We start from the raw sequence: 25,980 nt of genomic DNA, 5'->3' as shown, positions 1-25,980 counted from the left end.
AGCCCACTCTTCAGTTTTTTAATGGCCAATTGTGACTAAACTCCTTAAGGGGATGGGTGAGAGGGGGCCTCCTTTAGGATTGAGATGACTCTCTAAGATAACATGCCCGATGAACGTTCGTGCAAGTCAACCTTCTGTGGCAGTCTAATCCAGGAAGGTCTGTAGCGCTGTTGACGATTGATCAGTTAAGCCTGATTCACTAATGGCAACTGGAGGGCTAGGCCCGTCACTTGGGCTGGGATTGTTCCTCCCTCCGATTCTGATCACCCTCCAAATCGTGCGCTGACTTGTAGGGTGGTCCTGACTGGACAAGTAGCAGAAAGGTCACAGGTGCTCTGTGCTGTTTTAGTTGATTAAGCCTCAGGAGTTACTACTTTGCCCACTTGGTTCTGCCAAGGTGCACTGGCGTTGGTGAGTGGGGTGCGTTTCAAGGAGGCAAGTGTGGACTCCATGGTAGCCAAACAAACTCAATCTGTGAATTTTTCAGTACTGTAACTGAGACTTTTAAGCATGGTGAATGGTTTCCATATGTGTCTGCTGCCCAGTTGAAAAAAATACCCAGACAGGTTAAGGGATTCTTCAATCACCCCCAACAGCCCTTCTCCTTCACCCGGCACCTTCCCATGCAAGCGCAGGAGATGCAACACATGCCCTTTTACCTCCCTTCCCACTGTCCAGGGCCCCAAACACCCCTTCCAGGTGAAACAGCGATTTACTTGTACTTCTTGCAATCTAGTATACTGTATTCGCTGCTCACGATGCGGTCTCCTCTACATTGGGGAGACCAAACGCAGATTGGGTGGCCGCTTTGCGGAACACCTCCGTTCAGTCCGTAAGGGTGACCCTGAGCTTCCGGTCGCCTGTCACTTTAATTCTCCACTTCACTCCCACTCTGATCTCTCTGTCCTCGGCCTATTACGTTGTTCCAATGAAGCTCAACGTAAGCTCGAGGAACAGCACCTCATCTTTCGATTAGGCACTTTACAGCCTCCCGGACTCAACATAGAGTTCAACAATTTCAGATAATAATCCCTGCCCCCATTTTTCATGCTGTCTGATTTTTGCCATTCCCATTTGCAACAATTTTACAGCATGTTCTTTCAATTCCTTCCTCCCCTCCTAACCACCCCACCCCCCCCCCCCCCCGCCCTGTCTTTGCACCTGCTTAATATCTGTTACATCTCCAGCTCTTTCCAGTTCTGATGAAGGGTCCCAGACCTGAAACGTTAACTCTGTTTCTCTCTCCACGGATGTGGCCGGGCCTGCTGAGTATTTCCAGCATTTTCTGTTGTTATTTCAGACTTCCAGCATCCGCAGTATTTTGCTATTGCATTAGGTTAAGGGGTTCACTGGGTAGTGTTTGGACCATGTTACGAGTGCTCGCTGGCTTCAAGGAGAAGATTGTGATTGACTGAAGTCTCTCTGGTGTGGTTCAGCTGCAGTGAGATGTTTGCCAGTTTAATGGCACCTGCAGCCATCAGGACTCGTTGGTTATACACCAGTTTCTCAGAAAGGGCTCGTGACTGGGTGTCTTGCTGTCACTCCTGCTTTTTATTTTGTTAATGGGACCACACATGACGGTTTGAGCCCATCAGATACTGGTGGCTGCATTATTTCTGATAGATAAGAAAAGAGCTCCCTGTATGCCAATGATAAAACATTTTTTACTGCCCTGTTGCTTAGTTTGTTGCAAACTGTGACAATTTGGCTACCTTTTCATTTTACAAAATAAACTTTTTTTGCAAAGACGGAAACCATGGGAATTCATATTAAAGCAATTTAGCAAAGGACTTCTAAGTTGTGTAATACATTATTTTGGACTAAGTGCCTATTAATTCACTAACGATTTAATTCACTTGTCATTTAACTGTTTAGTTTGTCTTCTGACCGCCTGTTTCTTGTGCCATTCTGTCTGATGCAGAGGAGGTCGCCAAGCTGCAGAAACATCTGGCGCTCCTCCGCCAGGAGTATGTGAAGATGCAGCAGAAGCTGGCGGAGACGGAGAAGAGATGTGCCTTGCTTGCAGCCACGTCCAACAAGGAGAACTCTAGTGACTCCTTTATTTGCAGACTACTGTCTATTGTGTCTGAGCTTTATCAGCGGGAGCAGTACAGGTAATCATTTTACAGTAAAGGCTGATGTGTTGACTTACTCCACAATAAAAGAGATCGTATCTTGGAACATAACCAGGTCATTTGAACTGATTAAAAGCCAGTAAATCTTTTGTTGATATGGTTGAGTTGGGTCAACTACGCTTTTTTTTTGTTTAAAGCATCAAAATATAGCCGTGGAAGTGTGAGAGGTGCTATGGTAGCATCAAAATTGCAAATATTAACCATCGTCGTCGGAATATCTAAATTCAAACGATGTTGCTGCAATCTTTTGACATAATTGAACTTTTCAGCTTGTCTGCTCCAGTGCAGACTAGTCTGGATGGGACTTTCTAAAACTGCACTCGTTAATGAGATGCATCCTCTTAAGTCTTGCAGGTTAGTTGTGTGATCCCACAAGGTGAGCTGGAAGATCGACTAATTAATCCCAGAGGATACAGTGATAAGTATTTCAGATGTGAATGACTTGCATAATGAAGTAATTGGTCGCAAGTACTGAAAAAACAAAACAATTGTTGGAATAGTTACTGTAGTACCATCAAATCATTATAGATATGTTACAGAGAGAGATTGATTCCAGTTTAGTGGACTACAGTCTCTTTTTATAGGTGGAAGCTAGGAATGTCAAAATGTAGGGGTGGGGGAGGAGAAAGAGAATGTTTTTGATGTGTTGTTTTGCAGTGACAGTGAATATCTGTTTAAGCCAGATTTGTGGACTTTGCTGATGAGCACTCTGCCCTGTCGGTCATCCAGTGTCTTGGCCAGTGGATAATTTTCACATATAAGCCTAGGTGATGGTTAGTGAGGTCTTTCACCATCCTCCTAAATGCACTCTCCCAACCAACGAGTCATCAGAAAGCATTAGTTGCATTAACCATGACAGTTTTTTAAAAAAAAGAGTGGTGGTAAAATAAAGATTCCTGTCTGCTTCTCCAGTTAGTTTTGGCTAGCTCTGTGTCCACAGAGCTAATAATTGGGCACGAATTGTAATCTTCACATTGGAAGATCTCTGGCTTGTGGAATTGAAATGTCACCTTGGTGGTGGGGCAGTGTAGAGGGAGCTTTCTTCTGCATCTGTAAGTTTATCAGTCATGGCAGAATGACTGACTTATTCTTCCTGGACTCCTTCAATTAGTTGAAGTGAGTGTTTAAAGTCTACTTCAGAACTAGCTGCAGATCCAGGAGAACCAGTTCATGTGCGCCTCGGCCCTAGGGCTAAGTATGTAGACTTGCCACTCAAATCCTTGCAGCTCTTGCACGGCTTTCTCTTGTCACTTGCCTTTCTTTAACTAGCACGCCTAGGTCGTGTGGCATCCAAGCAATGAGTATGACCCTTAAGTGTACATTTCATGTGGAAAAACATGGGGATTTGATTTTTTAATCTCCAGCTCTTTGTGCAACAGAAGTAAGCTGACACAATAGCAAAATACTGCGGATGCTGGAAATCCGAAATAACAGCAGAAAACGCTGGAAAAACTCAGCAGGCCAGGCAACATCCGTGGAGAGAGAAATAGTCAACGTTTCGGGTTGAAACCCTTCTACAGAACTGAGAGGTTGGAGCTAATTAGGGATCAAAAAGGAGATATTGTTGTGGAGGCAGAGTGCATGGTTGAGTGACTTAATGAGTACTTTGCATCTGTCTTCACTAAAGAAGAGGATGCCACCAATGTAGCAGTAAAGGAGGAGACAGTAGTAATATTGGACAGGATTAAAAATAGATAGAGGTGCTTCAAAGGTTGGCAGTCCTTGAAGTAGAAAAGTCACCTGGTTTGAGTGGGATGCATCCTCGGTTACCGAGGGAGGGAAGGGTGGAAATTGCAGAGGTTCTGGCCACAATCTTCCCATCCTCCTTGGATATAGGGGTGGTGCCAGAGGACTGGAGGATTGCAAATATTGCACCCCTGTTTTTTAAAAAAACATAAAACGGGAGAGGGGTAAACCCGGCAACTACAGGCCAGTCAGCCTAACGTATGTGGTGGAGAAACTTGAGACAATAATTCGGGACAAAATTAATTGGCTTTTGGAAAAATGTGCTAATAACTGAAAGTCTACAGTGATTTGTTAAACTCATCGTGTTTGACTAACCTGATCGAGTTCTTTGAAGTAATTAAGGGGGTTGAGGAGGGTAGTGCATATGGACTTTCAAAAGGCATTTGACCAAATATCAACTGTATAAAACACTAGTTAGGCCACAGCTAGAGTACTGCGTGCAGTTCTGGCCACCCCATTACAGGAAGGATGTGATTACTCTAGAGAGGGTACAGAGGAGATTTACAAGGATGTGGCTGGGAGTAGAGAATCTTAACCATGAGGAAAGACTGGATAGGCTGGGTCTGTTTTCCTTGGAACAGAGGAGGCTGAGGGGAGGCCTTATTGACGTGTATAAAATTGTGAGGGGCGTAGATAAAGTGGATAGAAAGGACCTAAAGGAAGCTTTGGTTTATCCGGAGGTTAACTGTCCGGAATGCTCGATCCACCGGCAAAATTCAGGAGTCGGTTCAGTAAGTTTTTTTTCTTTTCGTTGCTTATTTTTTCACTAGTCAGGCTCTACAAGGTCTAGCTAAAGCTGTTGCTTAGCTACAGAGACACTTGCCAGCTATGGCCGACTGTTTAGAAGCTAAGCAACAGGGTTTGTTGCTAGATACGGAGCTCAAAAGCTTCCAAATGTTTTAACATTAGCTGGTTTGTCCGGCAGTTTTGATGGGACGGCAACAGCTCGGTCCCGTCGGTGCCGGATAGCACAAAGTTTCCTGTATTTCCCTTAGCAGAGGGGTCAAAAACCAGGGGGCACAGATTTAAAGTAATTGGGGGAAGGTTTAGAGGGGATTTGAGGGGAAATTTCTTCACCCAGAGGGTTGTGGGGTCTGGAACTCACTGCCTGAAAGGGTGGTAGAGGCAGGAACCCTAACCACATTTAAGAAGTACTTGGATGTGCACTTGGGATGCTCTAACCTGCAGGGCTACGGACCAAGAGCTGGGAAGTGGGATTAGGCTGGATAGCTCTTTGTTGGCCGGTGCGGACACGATGGGCCGAAATGGCCTCCTTCTGTGCTGTAACTTTCTATGATAACTACCACATAATAGATTTGTTAGCAAAATTAAAGCCCATGGGATTAAAGGATACTACATTGGCTAAGAGATAGAAAGCAGAGAGTCGTGGTGAACGGTTGTTTTTCAGACTGAAGGAAGGTATTCAATGGTGTTCCCCAAGTGTTGGCACTAGGACCACTGACATTTTTGAGATATATTAATGATTTGGACTTTGGTATATAGGGCATAATTTCAAAGTTTTCAGATGATACAAAACTCAAAAGTAGTAAAGAATGAGGCGGAGTAACAGACTTCAGGAGGGCCGAGACAGACGGGTGAAATGGGCGGACACAATGCAGATGAAATTTAACACTGAAGTGATACATTTTGGTAGGAAGAATGAGGAGAGGCAATATTAACTAAATGGTCCAATTTTAAAGGTGCAGGAACAGATGCAGCTAAACCTTTATAAAACACTGGTTAAGCCTCAGCTGGAGTATTGTGTTCAATTCTGGGCACTGCACTTTAGGAAGGATGTCAAGGCCTTGGAGAGGGTGCAGAGGAGATTTACTAGAATGGTACCAGGGAGGAGGGACTTCCATTATGTGGAAAGATTGGAAAAACTGGGGCTGTTTTCCTTGGCAGAGAAGGTTAAGAGGAGATTTGATAGAGGTGCTCAAAATCATGAGGGGTCTGGACAGGGTAGATAGAGAGAAACTGTTCCCATTGGCGGAAGGGTCGAGAACCAGAGGACACAGATTTAAGGTGATTGGCAAAAGAACCAAAGGCGATGTAAGAAAAAACTTTTTTATGCAGCGAGTGGTTAAGATCTGGAATTCACTGCCTGAAAGGTTGGTGGAGGCAGATTCAATCAGTGCTTTCAAAAGGGAATTGGATAAGTATCTGAAGAAATTTTCAGGGCTACGGAGAAAGGGCGATGGAGTGGGACTGGCTGAAGTGCCCTTGCAGAGAACCGGCACGGGCTTGACTGGCTGAATGGCAGCCTTCCATGCTGTAACCATTCTATGATTGGTCTGTAACCAGAAGACACAGATTTAAGATGATTGTCAAAAGAACCAGAGGTGACATGAGGAAAAAAAATTTACACAATGAGTTGTGCTCTGAACTGCACTGCCTGAAAGGATGGTGGATGTAGATTCAATAGTAACATTCAAAAGGGAATTGGATAAATACTTGAAGGGAAAAAGTTTACAGGGCTCGGAGGGAAGAGCAGGGGAGTGTGATTAATTGGACAGTTCTACCAAAGAGCCAGCCCAAGCACAATGGGCCTAATGGCGGCCTCCTGTGCTGTATCATTCTGTGATCTTGAGCATTGGCATCTGGTGCTGTAGCCTGGGCAAATCAAAGACTACAACAGCTGGATTTAGTGACATTGCCCATTCTAAATTTTAGTTCCACTAAAGGATTGTGTTATTAACTTTTTTTTAAAAACCACTACGTTCAAATGCAGAGCCCGAGCATCTCGGGGCAGTTTAATTGGCAAGCGGTGCAGGGAAGATGTGTTGTGGGTGGTAGTTGAAAGTAAAGAGGAGGAAAAATGATTGTGGCCAGTATGTAGAGGTATGAAGCCTGGCCCATGGGCCTGCTGTTACTTTATAGTGACAGACATCTGCATGCATCTGAAGCATCTAAATCCTGCACGGCGTTTACAGCCATTCTGATTTGGAAGTTTTCAAATTAGAAGTCACTAACGATTTGCCAATTATTAAATTTCAGACAATAACTAACGGGGGCGTTTGAATTCATGATAGCAGCAGTCTGGGAGCTAGGAAATGAGTTAGACAAAATACAGGAAACTTTCTTTTATCCGGGACTGACCTGGTGCCGGTTCATCAAAAATTCCGGATAACCGAACACTATAGTAAAAGATACAGAGCTGAGAGCTCCGTATAAAGCAACAAACCCTGTTGTGCTTCAGAACAATGGCCACAAGTTGCAAGCGTCTCTGTAGCTTAGCAACAGCTGCAGCTACACCCTCGCACAGCAACACATGGAGTAAAAAAAGTAATAAAAGTTACCTGAACCTACTCCTGAATTTTGCCGGTTAACCAACATTTCTGGTTATTTAGGGGCTGGTTAATCGAGTTTCCTGTATGTGACCGAGTCGAATGTGTATAAATATGAAGTTAGCCGAGGGTTTTATCAGACTCTGCACTCGACTACAATGGAGCAGCAATCGACAAAGGAAATCGAATGTTGAACGGAGAAGCCCAATCATATCTTAGCTTGCAATTTAAATAATTCAGTGCTCGAATCAGACTGCATGGAGTACTGTGTCTAGTTCTGGTCTTTGAGAAACGCGATTATATTCAAGCACTGAAGGCAGTGCAGACGAGCGCTGCGAGGCTAATCCTAGTATCGGCTCCGAGTTATCAGCAAAGACCTGGTAGACTTGAGCTTTTCAGCCTGGAAAGGTGGTGGCTGAGAGCTCATCTTCGAGGTACACACGATAGTTAAGGGTATGGGAAAGGTAAATCCAGAACACACACATTAATCCTTTGTCGGAAGGACAAGTGGGTATATGTTAAACTAATGAACGACACATTTAGAACTAGTCAGGATATTCTTCAGAGTGATCAACATGTTAAAGTTAACTTCTGGCCAGAGTGATGTTGGCACAAACCCAGGAATCAGCAAAAGGTACAGTTGGGTGCTGTGGCTGGGTAAACTAAAGATGGGTAAACGCGTAGACTTACCTCGGCATCTTCAGTTGTGGGTAGTTTTATTGCGGCGAATCAAAGTTCAGATTTTGTTTCCTCTAATTTGATACCAATTTGGTGAGTTGCTTTAACCTGGGCGTAATTTGTAGTGGACACCTTAGTAAATTGTCATCTGAGCAGTGGGCATAAGTGCGCCCCTCTGTGGGTCAGTTTTGTGACTATTATACCTGGCTGTTAACTGACGATCTGTGTGAAGCCTGTTTGGTTTCATCCATTCAATCAAATCAGGATCCAAAATGGCCCATCTGGAATATTGGATTATTTTCTCCCCCCCCCCCCCCCCCCCCCTTTATTTTTTCTGTTTATACACTCCTGCCCCACCCAGATTTTTGGAGCACTTGCATCATAACTTGCTTTTCCTAAACTGCTTGGACTCTATCCAATTTCTGGGTTGCGTGTTTTATTTTTTACAAGTGCAGATCTCCTGCAAAGTAAATTGGCATTGTGGAGCTCACTCGCTGTGTGAAGGGTAATATCTGCTGTGCCTTCAATTGCTCAGAGCTCTCACGACTGGTTTCAGCCATGATGCCAACATAAATGATGAGATAAACCATCGCCGTGTTTTTTGTCTTGCAGTGACCTGAAAGTGAAGGTTGGAGAAAAGTACCTGAATGTTCACAAGTTTGTGCTGGCAGCACGCAGTGATGCCTGGAGCCTGGCAAACCTCTCCTCTACCCATGAACTAGACCTGTCAGGTTTGTGTGCATGTCTTGTCTTGTTACCGAATTTAGTCCAAATCACTCTTTGAATTTGTGTATTCTAAACTGACTTGCTGCCTGAATTTGGCACCAGGGGTAGCCTGATGGTTCTTCGGTTAATGGAGTGCTAGGAAGTAAATTTTCAGTCTTGACGTGGTTATTAAGCCACTCGTGCATCATTTCATAGCCAGTTCTAGAACAGTACTGGCAGGGGCTTCAATTGAGTTGACTCCTTGACCTACTGGCTAAGGAATGATGCAAGACTTTGGAGATTTTGGAAAGTGGATGAGAAGGGGAGGAGGAGAAAGGAATTATGTTTTTACTGAGACGGTGGAAGGAACATAATTGCAGTGAGCAGCTCAAATTACAAAATAGTCCATGCATATTGAGCAAGCATTTAGAATGCCCACAGCATTTAACCTTGGGAAGTTTGTACTCTGCAATGATGCCACGTTTTGCTAAAGGGGAGATGCTATGGAATTTTCCCAGAGTTGATAATAGGGAAGTAATTTTCCGAGTTGGAGCCTCTGGTTGGGGTAGCTTCAGCAAGGGCAACGAGATGTGTGTGCGCTTTGTGGATGAGGCTCCTATCAGAAGTACAAACATGGAAAGTTGTCCTTTGGGTGTGATACTATCTAGGAAGCCATTTTGGAATATCCGGTGCAAAAAAGTTGACTTGGTTACATTTTGAAATTTTGTCAAACGGTTTAGATTTGAAAGTCTTCTGTAATAGCAGTTGGACTCTGGTGTGACTTTTCCTTCCGAGTAGTGTGAAGACATTTTACATCTGGTTTTTGAAGATGTGTAGCCAGAGTAATCTGCAACTTATAATGCTGGAGGAATGAGAGGTAGCGGTATGGTTGTTTAGTGGGAATTTTGGTCAGGATAATGCTTTACAACACAATTCTAGCTTACACACTGGAGCAGTGAAATCTTCTATGTCTGACCGTGACACTTTGCTTGGTTTTAAACATTTGTGAGAAATGTTGGCTATAAATAGCAAACAGTGGAAGTCTTTCACCTCAGTGCGGTTAAATGTTTTGATTGGCTTTGGAGTAGGCTAATTTTAGCAGCCGTAGCTTGTTTTTAAAGTTAACGGCCATAAACAATTAACTTGTTTAGTTTCAATATTGTTCTCGTGACTTCTTCCTCATTCTGTTGAAGTTAAGTAAAATGCCTGTAAGCTGTGCAAAAGTATCTCCGGGTCTAACTGCATTCTCCAAGCTGACTCTCGAGGTTCCTGTTTTTTTTAAGTATTGGCAAGTCCGTGGGATTGAGAGAAGTGTTTTGTTGTAGATAGGTTGCTGGGATGTAGGTGACACTGGCAAAGCAGAATTAATACCCGTGGGGCAACTAGAACTGGGCCATAGTCAACCATGTAATGTGGGGCTGGAGTCACTGGCAGGCCTGACCAGGTAGGGGTTAGTGATCCCGTTGGGTTTGTACAACAATCCAACAGCTTTCATGGTCATTTTTCAGGCGTTAGCTAACAAATGACTAGATCTGTTGAATTCTGTGTCGGAGCTTGCCATGGTGGGAGAGTAAAATGGGCATGTGGGACGGAATTGGAAGGCAGCTTTTTCCTCCCTTAATCACGTGCAATGTTATCCAGTTGCTTGCAAAACTCTCAAATCTTCAATTCTGGAAAGACAAAACTATTTGGAGCCCCAAATCCAGCTGACTTGGCACTTGTGTCACATCTGTCCAACATCTATCTCGTGCACATTTTTCCTTTAATTGCAGCACAGATTTGGAAGCATTGTGCAGAGGGAAAACTACATCCTGTTGTCCTTTTTTGTTTTGACTAGAAAATTATACATAACCCTGAAGGCGCTTTTTATATTGAGTACAGCCTGCTCAGCCGGTTGGTGCATGCGGAGTTAAACGTGGCGGGTTTCCAAAGCGTGGCGACCCAGTTTGGCCTGAGACCTGGACACTGTCGGCACGTGCAACTGTGGCCTGAAGTTCTGGCACAAAGTGGCAACGTGGTGTCCGTCATTACTGAATTTCCGATGCCATTTTTTTTTGCATGGCTCACTGGCATGAGTAAATACACGACAGCAGAACATTTGGTTTCCTCTCCCGTTAGACTTCGAAATAATATTAAAAGGCTCCTCCATCCTGACTAGCTGATGCTTTTTAAAAATGATCTTTCTCTTGCATTCTTGCAGCTGCAACCAACAATTTTCTCATTGTAAATGATTCCTTTGTGTTTGCTGCACCAGATGCTGAGCCAGAGGTAACCATGGCGATGCTCCGATGGGTTTACACGGATGAGCTTGAATTGAAGGAAGATGATGTGTTCCTGACTGAACTAATGAAACTAGCCAATCGCTTTCAGCTGTATCTCCTCCGGGAAAGGTAGGCTAGTTGGTAGTTTATTCTCCACACAAATAAGGAGGTCTTAACTTGTGCCCAGCCTGGTGCATGTCTCTGGATGAACTCCGCAGAATTGAAATGAATGGAATGAATCCTATTTGGACTGCAGCTTGGATTTTTGCTTCCTATTTATTTCCCTGCCAAACATGTAATCATATCTGGGACGAAAGTCTGGCAGTTTGAGGGTGGTGGGAGACAACAAAGAGGAAGAAAAGTTAGAAGAGAAAAGACCTGGAAAAATAAATTTGAATCTTAGGCATCCATTAATCATGCATAAAGTCACGTGATTGTGTAGCATTAACAGTGACTGCTGTTTTGCAACATCACCAAGTTAATTACAGATGAGGGCCATTCGTCCCATCGTTTTTCGTCCAGGCAGAAGGATCTGAAATTGTTCTTTAATTGTGGGCCATTCAGCCCCTTGAGCCTGTACAACTATTCAATTCCTTGGCTGATCTGTACCTCCACCCCATTTACCTGCCTTTGCTCCATACCCCTGATAACCTTGCCCAACAGAAATCGATCAATCTCATTGACCCCCAGCACCCACAGCCTTTTGGGGGGAACAGAGCTCCAGATTTTCATGACCCTTTTGTGTGAAAACATGCTTCCTGATTTCACTCCGAAATGGCCCAGCTCTAATTTTAAGATTATGTCCTCTTGTTCTGGATTCGCCTCCTGTTCCTATGTTTATTTAATTTGTTTTGTGTCATCTGCAAATTTTGAAATTGTGCTCTGTACACCCAAGTCATTAATATATATCAAGAAAAGTAGTGATCCTAGTACCAACCCCTAGGGAACACCACAGTGTACCTTCCAAAAAAACAAGTGTTCACCACTACTCTCTGTTTCCTGTCACTTAGCCAATTTCAGATCCATGCTGCCACTGTCCCTTTTATTCCATGGGCTTCAACTTTGCTGGCAAGCCTATTATGTGGCACTTTGTTGAATGCCTTTTGGAAATCCAAGTACACCACGTCGACTGCATTACCCTCATCAACCCTCTCTGTTACCTCATCAAAAAACTCGATCAAGTTAGTTAAACATGATTTGCCTTTAACAGTCTGTGCTGGCTTTCCTTCACTGTTAACTTTGCCCCTGATTGTCGTTTCTAAAAGCTTCCCCACTGCCGAGGTTATACTGACTGGCCTGTAGTTGCTGGGTTTATCCTTGCACCCTTTTTTGAACAAGAGGGTAACGTTTGCAATTCTCCAGTCCCCTGGCACCACTCATCATAGAAATCTACAGCACAGAAGGAGGCCGTTTGGCCCATCGTGACCGTACCGGTCAACAAAGAGCTATCCACCCTAATCCCACTTTCCAGCACTATCCACTCTATCTGGGCCCCTCATAATTTTATACACCTCAATCTGGTCTCCCCTCAGCCTCCTCTGTTCAAAGAAAACAACCCCAGCCTATCCCATCTTTCCTCATAGCTAAAATTCCCCAGCCCAGGCAACATCCTCGTAAATCTCCCCTGCGCCCCCTCTCGTGCAATCACACCTGACCAGTCCATTGATATGTTTCTGCAGCTTCTTCATTATCAACCACACGGCCAATTTTTGTATCATCCGCAAACTTCTTAATCATACTTCCTACATTCAAGTCAAAATCATTGATATAAATGCTGCACTCCTGTATCTAAGGAGGATTGGAAGATTATGGGCAGTACCTCTGTGATTTCCACCTTCACTTCATGATGCATTCCATCTGGTCCTGCTGACTTATCTACTTTAAGTACAGCCAGTGTTTCTAGTACCTCCTTATCAATTTTTACCCCATCCACTACCTCCTCTTTCACTGACTTTGGCAGCATCTTCTTGGTAAAGACAGATGCAAAGTATTCATTTAGTACCTCCGCCATGCCCTCTGCCTCTATGCATAGGTCTCCCTTTTGGTCCCTAATTGGCCCCACCCCACCTCTTGCTACCCGTTTACTATTTAAATGCCAATCTACTCTCATACTCTCTCTTTGCCTCTTAGTTTCTGTTTCACTTCCCCTCTGAACTTTCTATATTCAGCCTGATTCTTGCTTGTATTCTCAACCTGATATCTGTCTTTTTCTGCTTCATCTTACTTTCTCTCTCTTTCGTCATCCAGGGAGCTCTGACTTTGGTTGTCCTACCTTTCCCCCAGTTTAACTGGGCCAGATCTGTTCTCAACCCACTGAAATTCCTCCAATTAAGTATTTTTACTCTAGATTGCTCCCTGTCCTTTTCCATAGCTAATCTAAACCTTATGATACTATGATCACTGTTCCCTAAATGTTCACCTACTGACACTTGCTCCACTTGACCCACCTCATTCCCCAGAACCAGATCCAGCAATACCTCCTTCCTCATTGGCTGGAAACATACTGATCAAGAAAGTTCTCCTGAACACACTTCAGAAATTCTTCCCCCTCTCTGTCCTTTACACTATTACTATCCCAGTCTATATTAGGATAGTTGAAGTCCCCCATTATCACTACTCTATAGTTCTTGCACCTCTCTGTAATTTCCCTGCAAATTTGCTCTTTCATATCTTTCCCACTAGTTGGCGGCCTGTAGAATACACCTCGTAGTGTAATGGCACCTATTATTTCTTAACTCTAACCAAATATATTCTGTCCTTGATCCCTCCAGGACATCCTCTCTTTCCAGCACTGTTTTCCTTAACCAATACTGCCACCCCACCTCCTTTTCTTCCCTATCTTTCCTGAACACCTTGTATCCAGGAATATTTAAAACCCAATCCTGTCCTTTTTCGAGCTAGGTCTGTTATTGCCACAACTTTATATTCCCATGAGGCTATTTGCACCTGCAGCTCACTAACCTTATTTACCACGCTTCATGCATTTACACACATGCACTGTAAACCTGTCTTAGACCTTCTTGGATTCTCTTAGTCTGACCCCACCTAATACTGTACTGTTCCTTACTCTAGTGCTATCTCTCTTCCTAATCCTTTGTGCACCTTGTTTCTTCCTTCTAATGCTACATCCTGGTGCCCATTCCCCAGCCAAATTAGTTTAAACCCTCCCCAACAGCACTAGCAAACCCCACCCACAAGGATATTCGCCCCGGCTCTGTTGAGGTGCAACCCGTCCGGCCTGTACAGGTCCCACCTCCCCCAGAACCGGTCCCAATTTCCCAGGAATCTAAAGCCATCCCTCCTGCACCATCTCTCCAGCCACACATTCATCTGCTCTATGCTCCTATTTCTATATTCACAAGCTCGTGGCACTGGGAGTAATCCGCTGATTACTACCATTTGAGGTCTTGATTTTTAATCTCTTTCCTAGCTCCCTAAAATCTGCCTTCGGGACCTCATCCCTCTTTTTACCTATGTCGTTGGTACCGATATTGACCACGACCTCTGACTGTTCACCCACCCCTCAGGGTGTTCTGCAACTGCTCGGTGACTTCCTTGGCCCTGGCACCAGGGAGGCAACATACCATCCTGGAGTCACATCTGTGGCTGCAGAAACGCCTGTCTGTTCCCCTAACTATCGAATCCCCTACCACTATAGTTCCACTTAGCCTCTACTGAAGGGTTGTTCAACATCCTATTTGCATTGCTTGTTCCCCTCATTTAACAGCTTACTTCATATCCTGGGTTCCTAGTCTTTGGTATATTTGAATCCCAGATCATGTTAAACTTGATCCGTGGTCACCAACCTTCCCGCTAAGCTGTGCAGCTGTCTGGAGCTCCCGTTCAGGCCGCTCATCGGTGCTTCGATGGGAGATTTTGCGCCTGCTCAATTTTGAACGGGCCACACAGCCTGTTAAAGGGACCGTGCACCCAAAAATAAAATTCGGGGGAACATTGGTCACTGCCTCCTAAAGGCTTCTATTTCCTGTACGTCGTCGGGATCGTGAACACAAACCAGGTGCAGATAAGTAATGTGTCTCTTGTAGCTTCCTCATGAAGCAGTAATGCATTACGTTTATCAACTGACTCGATTGTGGTCAAAATGGTATGGGGTTCTACCTCAGTTCTTCAGACTTGGAATCTGCTTTGACTTGTTCAAACTTGTCTCCCCATAATCGGCTTCATAACTCCATTTATAGCAACAGGATGTGTTCTGCTCAAGTTAGTGTGTATTAAAGGTGTACCATCACCAGATATTTTACAAAATACAGGCCAGTGAAACATCTTTTGTTTGCAAACCTGGTGCACTTTAAGATCTGGATGTGGTCATATTACTGCATTATTTCTGTTCTATCTCGATGGATGAATGTTTTCCTTTTGGAAGTTGGGGCAGGGAGTTCTGAGGATTCTGCCCCTCTTTTTTTTTGATTGACCACCACACACTAGTTTACATAGAATGTACAGCACAGAAACAGGCTATTCAGCCCAACAGGTCTGTCGTCAGTGTTTATGCTCCACGCTAGGCTCCTCCCACCTTACTTCATCTCTCCCTATCACCATATCCTTCTATTCCTTTCTCCCTCATCTACTTTGATGAGGTAACAGAGAGGGTTGATGAGGACAATGTGGTTGACGTGTACATGGACTTCCAAAAGGCATTTGATAAAGTGCCACATAATAGGCTTGCCAGCAGAGTTGAAGCCCATGGAATAAAAGGGATAGTGGCAGCATGGATATGAAATTGGCTAAGTGACAGGAAACAGAGGACAGGAAACTCTCGTTTAAACAGCACCAAAATAGCCGGAATTCTTTCTTAACTGGCAAAATTCTCACTCCGAAAACAACACCTCAATAACCGGCAATGTTGCCGAGTCCGAGTCTCCCGCGGTGGCCGAGTTAGTCAGTGGGGGTAGTTCTCCAAACTGCCACTACTCGGCTTCTTGGCGCTGTCAGAAGTCTGAACACCTCTTAACAGGAGTCTGACTCTCCCGCGCTGCTGGTAGTCTCTTCCGATCCGCCAATTGCTGTATACTGCATATTTCTTGTTTTTTATTTTTGTTTGTTAAAAATAGCCTCGGTAGATAACCCTCTCCCGTCATCCAGAATTTTTAATCAACCGGCAACACGTCGGTGCCGGATACCAGAGTTTCCTGTAGTGGTGAACGGTTGATTTTTGGACTGGAGGAAGGTATACAGTGGTGTTCCCCAGGGGTCGGTACTAGGACGACTGCTTTTCTTGATATATATTAATGACTTGGGTGTGGGTGCACGGCAAAATTTGCAGATGGCATAAAACTTGGAAGTATAGTGAACAGTGAGGCGGATAGTGATCGACTTCAAGAGGACATAGACAGGCTGGTGAAATGGGTGGACACGTGGCAGATGAAATTTAACGCCGAAAAGTGTGAAGCTGCACAACATACTATAGGAATTAAACTACCTGCTGTGCAGGATATCTACCCCGAGGTGTGCCGGGGGAAGGCCCTGAGAATCCAAAGATGTACGGGTTAGGTTGATTTAGCTATGATAAATTGACCCTTAGTGTTAGGGGATTAAATACGTGGGGTTACGGGGATAGGGTGGGATATGTGTCGGTGCAGGTTTGATGGGCCGAAATGGCCTCTATCTGCACTGGGGATTCTGTGAATCATCAAAGATGCGAGCCATCCCAGCCACAACCTCTTCGCCCTGCTCCCGTCCAGTAAGAGATACCGAAGCATACGGTCTCGTACCAGCAGGTTTCGAAACGGCTTCTACCCCCCAGGCCATAAGACTCATGAATGAATAATTTATTATTATTTATTTTATTACTGTATTTCTATTATTTTTATCATTGCTATGCCATATTTATTCCAATGTTGGGAGGACTTGTAAAAATCAACATTTCATTGTGCAGTACACATGTTTGCTGCATATATGACAAATAAAAAATTGAATTGAATTGATACATTTTGGTAGGAAGAACGAGGAGAGGCAATATAAACTAAAGGGCACAATCCTAAAGGGGGTGCATGGACAGAGAGGCCTGGGGGTATATGTGCACAAATCATTGAAGGTGGCAGGGCAGGTTGAGAAAGCAGTTTAAAAAAAGCGTATGGAATCCTGGGATTCATAAATAGAGGCATAGAGTACAAAAGCAAGGAAGTTATGATGAGCCTTTATAAAACCCTGGTCTGACCTCAACTGGAGTATTGTGTCCAATTCTGGGCACTGCACTTTAGGAAGGATTTGAAGGCCTTAGAGAGGGTGCAGAAAAGATTGACTAGAATGATTCCAGGGGTGAGAGACTTCAGTTACGTGGATAGATTAGAGAAGCTGGGGTTGCTCTCCTTAGAGCAGAGAAGGTTGAGAGGGGATTTGATGGAGGTGTTCAAAATCATGCCGGGTCTAGACAGAGTAGATAGAGAGAAACTGTTCCCATTGGCAGAAGTGTTGCGAACCAGAGGACACAGATTTCAGGTGATTGGCAGAAGAACCAAAGGCGACATAAGGAAAAACCTTTTTACTCAGCGAGTGGTTAGAATCTGGAATGCATTGCCTGAGAGGGTGGTGGAGGCAGATTCAGTCATGACTTTCAAAAGGGAATTGGATAAGTACCTGAAGGAAAATTAATTTGCAGGGCTATGGGGGAAAGGGCAGGGGAGTGGGACTAGCTGAACATAACATAAGAAATAGGAGCAGGAGTAGGCCGTACAGCCCCTCGAGCCTGCTCCGCCATTCAATAAGATCATGGCTGATCTTCGACCTCAACTCCACTTTCCCGCCCGATCTCCATATCCCTCGATTCCCCTGGAGTTCAAGAATCTATCGATCTCCGTCGTGAATATACTCAAAGACTCAGCATTCACAGCCCTCTGGGGTAGAGAATTCCAAAGCTTCACAACCCTCTGAGTGAAGAAATTCCTCTTCTTCGTGATTTTAAATGGCCGACCCCTTATCCTGAGACTATGCCCCCGCGTTCTAGACACTCCAGCCAGGGGAAACAACCTCTCAGCATCTACCCTGTCAATCCCCCTCAGAATCTTGTATGTTTCAATGAGATCACCTCTCATTCTTCTAAACTCCAGAGAGTATCGGCCCATTCTACACAATCTCTCATCATAGGACAGCCCTCTCATCTCAGGAATCAATCTAGTGAACCTTTGTTGCACCGCCTCCAAGGCAAGTATATCCTTCCTTAGATAAGGAGAGCAAAACTGTGCCCAGTACTCCAGGTGTGGTCTCACCAAGGCCCTGTACAATTGGAGCAAGACTTCCTTACTCTTTACTCCAACCCCCTTGCAATAAAGGCCAACATGCCATTTGCCTTCCTTATTGATTACTGTGCGGGCATGCTAGCTTTCTGTGTTTCTTGCACGAGGACACCTAAATCTCTCTCAACACCAACATTTAAAAGTTTCCCACCATTTAAAAATATCCTTTTTTCTATTCTGCTTACCAAAGTGAATAATCTCTCATTTCCCTACATTATATTCCATCTGCCACCTTACTGCCCACTCACTTAGTCTGTCTGTGTCACTTTGCAGACTCTGTGTTCTCCTTACAGCTTATTGTCCCACCTAGCTTTGTATCATCAGCAAACTTGGATACATTACACTCGGTCCCTTCATCTAGGTCATTAATATAGATTGTGAATAGCTGAGGCCCCAACACTGATCCTTGCGGCACCCCACTAGTTACAGCCTGCCAATCTGAAAAAGATCCGTTTATCCCTCCTCTCTGTTTTCTGTCCGTTAACCAATCCTCTATCCATGCATATCCATATTACCCCCAACTCCATGAGCCCTTATGTAAGGAAATCCAAATATACTACATCCACTGGTTCCCCTTTATCTACCCTGCTAGTTACATCCTCAAAAAAACTCTAATAAATTTGGCAAACATGATTCCCCTTTCATAAAACCATGTCGACTCTGCCTAATCATGTTATGATTTTCTAAGTGCCCTGATACCACTTCCTTAACAATGGATTACAGCATTTTCCCAATGATTGATGTCAGGCTAACTGGCCTGTAGTACCCTGTTTTCTCCCTCCCTCCCTTTCTCGAATAGCAGTGTTACATTTGCTACCTTCCAATTCGCTGGGACCGTTCTAGAATCTTGGGAATTTTAGAAGATCAAAACCAATGCATCCACTATCTCTGCAGCCACCTCTTTTCGAACCCTAGGATGTAGACTGTCGGGTCCAGGGGATTTGTTGGCTTTTCGTCCCATTAGTTTCTCTAGTACTTTTTTTCTAATATTAATTACGTTAAGTTCCTCCCCCTTGTTAGACCCTTGGTTCTCTACCATTTTTGGTGTGCTTTTTGTGTCTTCTACTGTGAAGACAGATACAAAATATTTGTTTAATGTTTCTGCTATTTCCTGATTTCCCATAATATTTCATCTCTGCCTCCAAGGGACCAACATTTACTTTTGCTACTCTCTCTTCCTTTTTATGTACTTGTAGAAGCTCTTACAATCTGTTTTTATATTTCTTGCTAGTTTTCTCTCTTTCCCCTTTTTTATCAATTTTTTGGTCATCCTTTGCTGGTTTCTGAAACTCTCCCAATCCTCAGGCTTACTACTATTCTTCGCAACATTATAAGCTGCTTCTTTCAATCTGATACTATCCTTAACTTCTTTAGTTAGCCATGGATAGAACACTTTTTTCCCCGTGGAGTTTTTGTTGAGAATTATGAAATACTCCTTTAAATACTAGCCACTGCTTATCTACTGCCACACCGTTTAATGTATTTTTCCAATCTACCTTTGCCAACTTGCCCCTCAAACTTAAATAAAGCCAATTACATAGGTATGAGACTCTAGTTTCGGACTTGGGCAAGTCGCTCTCAAACTTAATGTGAAATTCTATCATATTATGATCACTCTGCCCCAGAGGATCCTTTACTATGAGATTGCTAATTAACCCTGTCTGTTCTTGGAAAGAGCAGGGATGGGCGAATGGTCTCCTCCTGTGCTATAACCATTCTACACTTCTCTGGCTTTCCCTAAAATGCATCGACACTATACACCTCAACCACTGCATGTGGTAGCAAGTTCCACATTCTAACCACACTAAGTAATGAAGTAAAGAATTTGGATGATCAGCCATGATCGCATTGAATGGCCTACTCCTGCTCCTATCTTCTATGTTTCTTCTGAATTCCTTATTGGATTTGTTAGTGACTATCTTATATTTATGACCCCTAGTTTCGCGTTCTTCCTCAGTATTAACTATGCCCCCCAATTTGGGGTCGTTTGCAAATTTTGATATAGTACTTTCGATTCGCATGTCCAAATCATTTATGTACATGGTGAACAACAGCACCAATCCCTGTGGAACACCACTTCCCTCCTTCCAACAGTCTGAGAAACTACCGTTATTGTGTTCTGTTTTGTAGCCAGTTTGCTATCCGTTATGTTACTTGTCCCCTGATTCCACATGCTCTGTGACCTTAGTCATGAGTCTACCATGTGGTACCTTATCGAATGCCTCTTGAAAGTCCATTGCAATCCCCATATCTACTACTTCAAAGAATTCAATAAGGTTAGTCACCTTTGAAAACCTCAACAATAGGATGCAAATGCTGAACTCCTTTTGGTAAGTTACATGTACTCCCTGGCACTGGAATCTTTGTTCAGATGCAAAGAGAAAAGTAACTGATTTAAGCTTGGCTAAGATATTGGTACTGAGGGGTCTAGGGTGTTGTAACTATGCACTCCTGTGGCACTAAGCATGTACAACAAATTCTGTGACCAGCGATCATAAGTCTGAACTCTAACTTCTATTATTTCTGCTGGCAAATAAAAATATTTTGGACGAAGTTCAGTATTTAGAATCTTTTTTGAATATACAATCTGTGCATGCACAGTAGTGTCTTGATGTCTGTACTTTTTTCCTGCTGACAGGTGTGAAAAAGGAGTCATGTCTCTTGTTAACGTTAGGAACTGTATTCGGTTCTATCAGACTGCTGAGGAGCTGAATGCTATTACATTGTTGAACTACTGTTCCGAGATTATAGCCAGCCACTGGGTGAGTTACAAAACAACAACTTGCATTTTATATAGCACCTTTAACATAGTAAAACATCCTAAGGCACTTCACAGGAGAGTTGCATGTAAGGCACGATGCTGAATATCGGAGAGCCTAAGCTATGTTTTATACCACAGTTCCAGAGTATCTTGCAAATTTACCTTGCACGTTCCTCCGATTTTATCGAATTCCGTGGTTTAACCTTTGCAACTTTTTGCAGTGGTGTTTTTGTCTGTGTAGTTAGTGAACACAGTATAATGTGGGACACAAAATCCGACACACATCAACCGGGTGATTGAAATACTGTACATCATTTCCGAAATTGCCGAGCTCCTCACAGTCTACCTTTTGATTTGCCTGTAGGGATCTGCATGAGGAATATCAAGGATGGCAGTTTATTTACATCCCACTTCCCTCCCTTTCCTTTAAACTAAAAGAACAGGATGGGACATTTTCTGACATCACCATTATTTCTGCTCTGGGTTTAATTCCAGTTCAGACTAAAGAATCGAGTCTCTCAGCCAAGTTCCTAATTTGCACTAGTCTGCAGTATTGAGTGGCCGGTGTGAGAAATGAAAATGTTATAGCGGTGCAACAGGGTCAGGATTTGGGGAAAACCCTGTGCTGTAACTGATCGGATTGATTGTGGAAACCCCTGTGCTATAACTGATGTGACTATAACTGATGCGTGCTTGGTGCAGACACTGGATGTCAAAAGTGGAAATGCAACTTTCCTCCGCATTAACATCACCTCCTTTCTGGCACAAATTCATCCAAAACTTTGAAATCCAGTTTGTGTTTTAAATTTTACACGTATTGTGAATAAAATTCACACCAAGGACATTTTTCATTACTAGTTGGAGGTGGAAGAATAGCTGGCTGTTTTTGGTTCCTCCCAGAATTGGTAACTACAAAATCCAAGTTACACATTAATTACCATGGTAATGGTAAGAAATGCCATTGTGCTCTCTATCTCTGCTGGTTAGTGTGGTGAGTAACAGCCATATAGTCCCAGGAGATGCTAGGTATGGTCTCCAGTCTGCTATGCTAGTTGATCTCTGCCACAGCAGTGGTAGCTACAATTTTGGTCTCCACACTTCTTAAGGTAAAGTTCATTTTGAATAAGATGTGGAATCGAGGTCCCCTCTGGCTCCTCTAATGGACGTAAAGGAGCCCGTGGTGCGATTTGAAGATCAGAATCCTCCCAGAGCCCTGGTCAACATTGATCCCTCAATCTGCATTTTGTAATGTTGGTTATCAGGTCGTTTGTTCATTTGCTGTTGTCTGCCATGTTTTCCTACATAACGGTGATTACACTTCAAAAGTAATTGGTTGTAAAACACTCGGATGTCCTGGGTACGTGAAATGGTGGTATGTCAATGCTTCAACTGCTTCAGGCTCGCAACCTCTGCCCACTGGTGAGAACAGGTTACATTCCCCACCATGACTGAATAACTCAACAACACTCAACTGTCTAGGCTTCCACATGAGGCATCACCTGTGAAATGTGTACCCTGGCAAGGAGTTGAGGATATTTGAGTGGAGGAAAACGCAATTATTTTGACCAGCCATTAGTAATTTCCATCTTGTAGCAGTTATGGTACCAAGCATTGCAAAGCAGTGGTAGAAATTCCCGAGGGACTTGAGAGTTTTATAATATGATCTATAGTTTAAACTGGAGCTTATTTTTTGGCTAATAAAGCCTACCCTCAGCCCTTCCATCCTCCCCAACCTGCAACACATCATTCTTCACAGCTGTGCTCCCAACACACTCTGTTCTAGGCCTTTGTCAGCCTTCTGCCCCTAACAGCACAGAGACCAGTCACCAATGATCTCCTGTGACTGCAGTTCACTGTCCCTCCCAGGTTCCCCCACCCCTCTTCAACACCAACCATTCCAATGTCCTTGAATGTCTCCCTTACAGCCTTTCTCTCTGGTTCCTCTCCTCGCCCATTCCCCTTGTAAAGAGTGGAGATGTGTCCCTAATATGAGGCGTGCTGTAGAAATGTAACTAGTCTAAACAGCTTTTACATATTGAGCTGAATGGAAAGATATTGGCAAATATGCAGCGAAAATAATTCTTTTGGAGAGTTTAGCTATTGATCTACTTTACCTATTAAAGCAGTTTCTGTATTTGTTGATCTAGGATGATCTGCGGAAGGATGATTTCAGCAGCATGACTGCGCCTTTGTTGTACAAAATGATTAAATCGAAGACTGAATACCCTTTGCATAAAGCTATCAAAGTGGAGAGAGAAGATGTTGTGTTTCTCTACCTCATCGCGATGGACTCCCAGGTAGGAGCACTTTCTGTTAGCGGAAGCAATGTGCTAATGACCTATGTCATGGGTCGCTGACCTCTGGCCGTCTCACTCCTCCTACACCTGTAACTTTTTGAGGAGTCTTGTCTCGTTCCTCAGATGCTTGCTCGGAGCGCGGCTGAAAGTCGTGCATTTATGTCGTAGATTTTCAAGATAAGCCTGCAACTGCGCTGAAGGCTGCTGCAGATATTACTGAATTACATTTAAACATCCCGCAACAAATGAAAACCATTGACACATTTATTTACTAATGTTTTTTTTTTTTTTTTACTTAGTTGCCTGGTAAACTAAATGAACTTGACGGTAATGGAGACCTGGCCTTGGATCTAGCGCTCTCTCGACAGCTGGAGAGTATTGCAACAACGTTGGTTAATAACAAAGCGGATGTTGACATGCTGGATAAGAATGGCTGGAGTTTGCTTCACAAGGCTATCCAAAGAGGTAAAGTGACAGCAAGGGAATGAAGGTCAATATATTGACGGCTGGGTTCGCTCGGACAAATGTGCATTTCTTGCGTGTAATCCGGCGTCTGGAGTTCCGTCTGATGTTCAGCACGGTCCCTAAATGTGACGGTGATTTATCAATCCATTCAGCAAATTTACTGAAACAAATATATTGCATGATTGGCTTAATATTCAAATATTACACAACCTACTGAAGATGTGGGCCTCACCGATTTTATTATTTACCTACCAATTTGCAAAACCTGCTTATGAAGCAAGCAGTTTAGTTATTCTCTCCTCCCTCCCCAGAACTTCTTTCTGTTCTCCATTATTTATATGACTATAAAAGAGATTCCTTTCCCCCTTCTTGTTGAAGCTATATATGTAGCACTGTGCAGGAAGGTTTTCTCACTGAACAAGTGGTTAATTTGCCATGGTCTGGGCCTGGTTTCCTCTAGCTGCAATGTCTGAAGTCAGCAAGAAAGTGCCTCTGGCATTGCTCGATAATCCTCAGTGATGTATTAAAAAATCATCCCTATTGGCACAGCTCAGTATCTTGGTGGTTATGGTACTGGACTGTAAACTGGTTTGTTTCAAATCTTCCACCCCCAGTGAAATCACATTTAATAAATCTGGTCATTGGGCTTGCACCAGGAAAATAACCAGGAAATAAAGCTCTAGATTGTTGTTAAAACCCTACTTGTTCACTAGTTCAGAGAAGGGAAACTGTCACCTTTACTTGGTCTGGCCTACATGTGGCTCCAGACTGGCACTGTGGTTGACTCTTGATGTCTTCGTGGCAGCTAGGAATGGGCAATAAATGCTGTCTGTCACACTGGCAAGGGGCACATCCCAAGAACAAATAAAAGAGCACTGGAAAGTGTTTTTTTGCTCTTTGTACCTCAGTAGTTTGTAAGTTTTCTGGCTGGTTATTGCCATATAATCCTGGGTATTGTAGGAGCAGATTGGAAATGACATCTCCTATGATGCATCCCTCACCTGCCAGAATTGGTCAACGGGCTACTTAGCAGGTGAGCTAATCCTCATTGGCCACACTGCTTGTCTTTGATTCTTTCACAGTGAGTTAGCTGGAGATTTGGTGATTTAACAGCTGAGTGGTTATTTGAGTTGATTGGGATGGTTTTGTTGCTGTGCGGGCTGTGATTGTGACTTTCCTGAGACAAGTTTGCAGCTCTCTTGCATCCAGACAGGGTGGGGTGCGGTGGAGAGAGTCACAAGGTTTGATAGCACTATGTGGCGGAGTAGGCCCCGAAATCTGTGAGCATTTGTAACTTCCAGGACCTGTCGGTGGTGGAGGGTCCCAATATGTAGCCGGTAGGTGTGCAGCACTAAGGAAGGGGTGGGAGTCTGGCTGCACGAGGGAGGTCTTCGGTGTCTGGAAACTGGGAACAGCCTCCCATGGACTGGGAGGCATTAGGTGCAAAAGGTGACTGGGCATGGCAGTAATCTTGGGGCGTGATGGGATCTGGTAGCAATGGGAGAAGGAGGGAGAGGTGGTAGAGTTTGGTAGCACTGAGGGGGGCTGGGGGCTGAAACAGACTCCGGAGAATGTGGTCTGCATCCTGATTCCTGACCAGCTGCTTGGGTCCAGCCCCGAAGCAGTTTAAGTGCAAAACCCACAGTTTACTGTACTCTCCCACTGTGTAATGACATACAGTACTTAAACCATTTTTGTACTTAAAACTAGCTTCGGGCTGGCACCCTGGGCCAGAGGCAGGTTCTGGGGGATGATGGCTTGAGCACTACTGACTCCCTGCATATGTTTTTGTTCCTCTTTTTTTTTTCTTCCTCTGCACTTGAGAATTTGGGGTGAAGAGAGATCGATGCTGCTACAATATCACACTGATCAGGCTTAGTTTGGCTAGGGCTGGGCCTTCCTTTTGAGGTTGACAGTAAAAGTGCTTCAAGGAACTTGGCTCCAGGCAGGTGAAGCTGTTGAGAACAGCGCCGCCTAGCTCGGAGAGATGAATCCGCAGCTGGGAGGGCCTGCTCTGGAGTGAGTCACATGGGAGGAATGAGGTGATCAGAGCTACATCAAAGGGTTAAATGAGTTTGGTAGGGGTTACACTTGCTGGAAGTGCATGCTCTGTGCAGGACTTTGAATATTTTATAAACCAATTTGTGCATAAGTTTAAATATGTTTTTTATTCCACATTTTTCCCCCCTGGGTTTTGTACCTAGATTTTTGCCTCTCCCAGGAGATTTCATGGTCCGGGTGGGGTGGTATGGTGTCACAACTTGTAGGACGGGCTGGATGGACCTCTAGGTCTTTTCCTGTGTTGTTATTTGCATGTTCCTAATATTGCTGAAAAGGTTCTTTTTGAAGTTGGAGTTGCGATTCAAACATTCTGAAGATCCCAAATTCTTAA

General features: G+C 44.0%; 1 protein-coding gene across 2 annotated transcripts in view; it reads left to right on the top strand.

The window, feature by feature from the left end:
- ankfy1 (ankyrin repeat and FYVE domain containing 1) overlaps positions 1-25,980 on the top strand; it is a 76,755-nt gene that overhangs the window by 11,826 nt on the left and 38,949 nt on the right. For both annotated transcript variants that reach the window (XM_085964192.1, XM_085964190.1), the window contains exons 2-7: positions 1,922-2,114; positions 8,459-8,577; positions 10,806-10,941; positions 20,704-20,827; positions 22,974-23,123; positions 23,423-23,588. In XM_085964192.1, coding sequence (XP_085820318.1) covers positions 1,922-2,114; positions 8,459-8,577; positions 10,806-10,941; positions 20,704-20,827; positions 22,974-23,123; positions 23,423-23,588 — 888 coding nt within the window. The remainder of the gene's footprint in view (positions 1-1,921; positions 2,115-8,458; positions 8,578-10,805; positions 10,942-20,703; positions 20,828-22,973; positions 23,124-23,422; positions 23,589-25,980) is intronic.

This window comes from Somniosus microcephalus, chromosome 22, assembly GCF_052327205.1.
Source record: "Somniosus microcephalus isolate GS21.2 chromosome 22, FLI_Smic_1.0, whole genome shotgun sequence".
Taxonomy (NCBI): Eukaryota; Metazoa; Chordata; class Chondrichthyes; order Squaliformes; family Somniosidae; genus Somniosus; species Somniosus microcephalus.
This window is presented reverse-complemented; position numbering and strand designations above follow the sequence as displayed.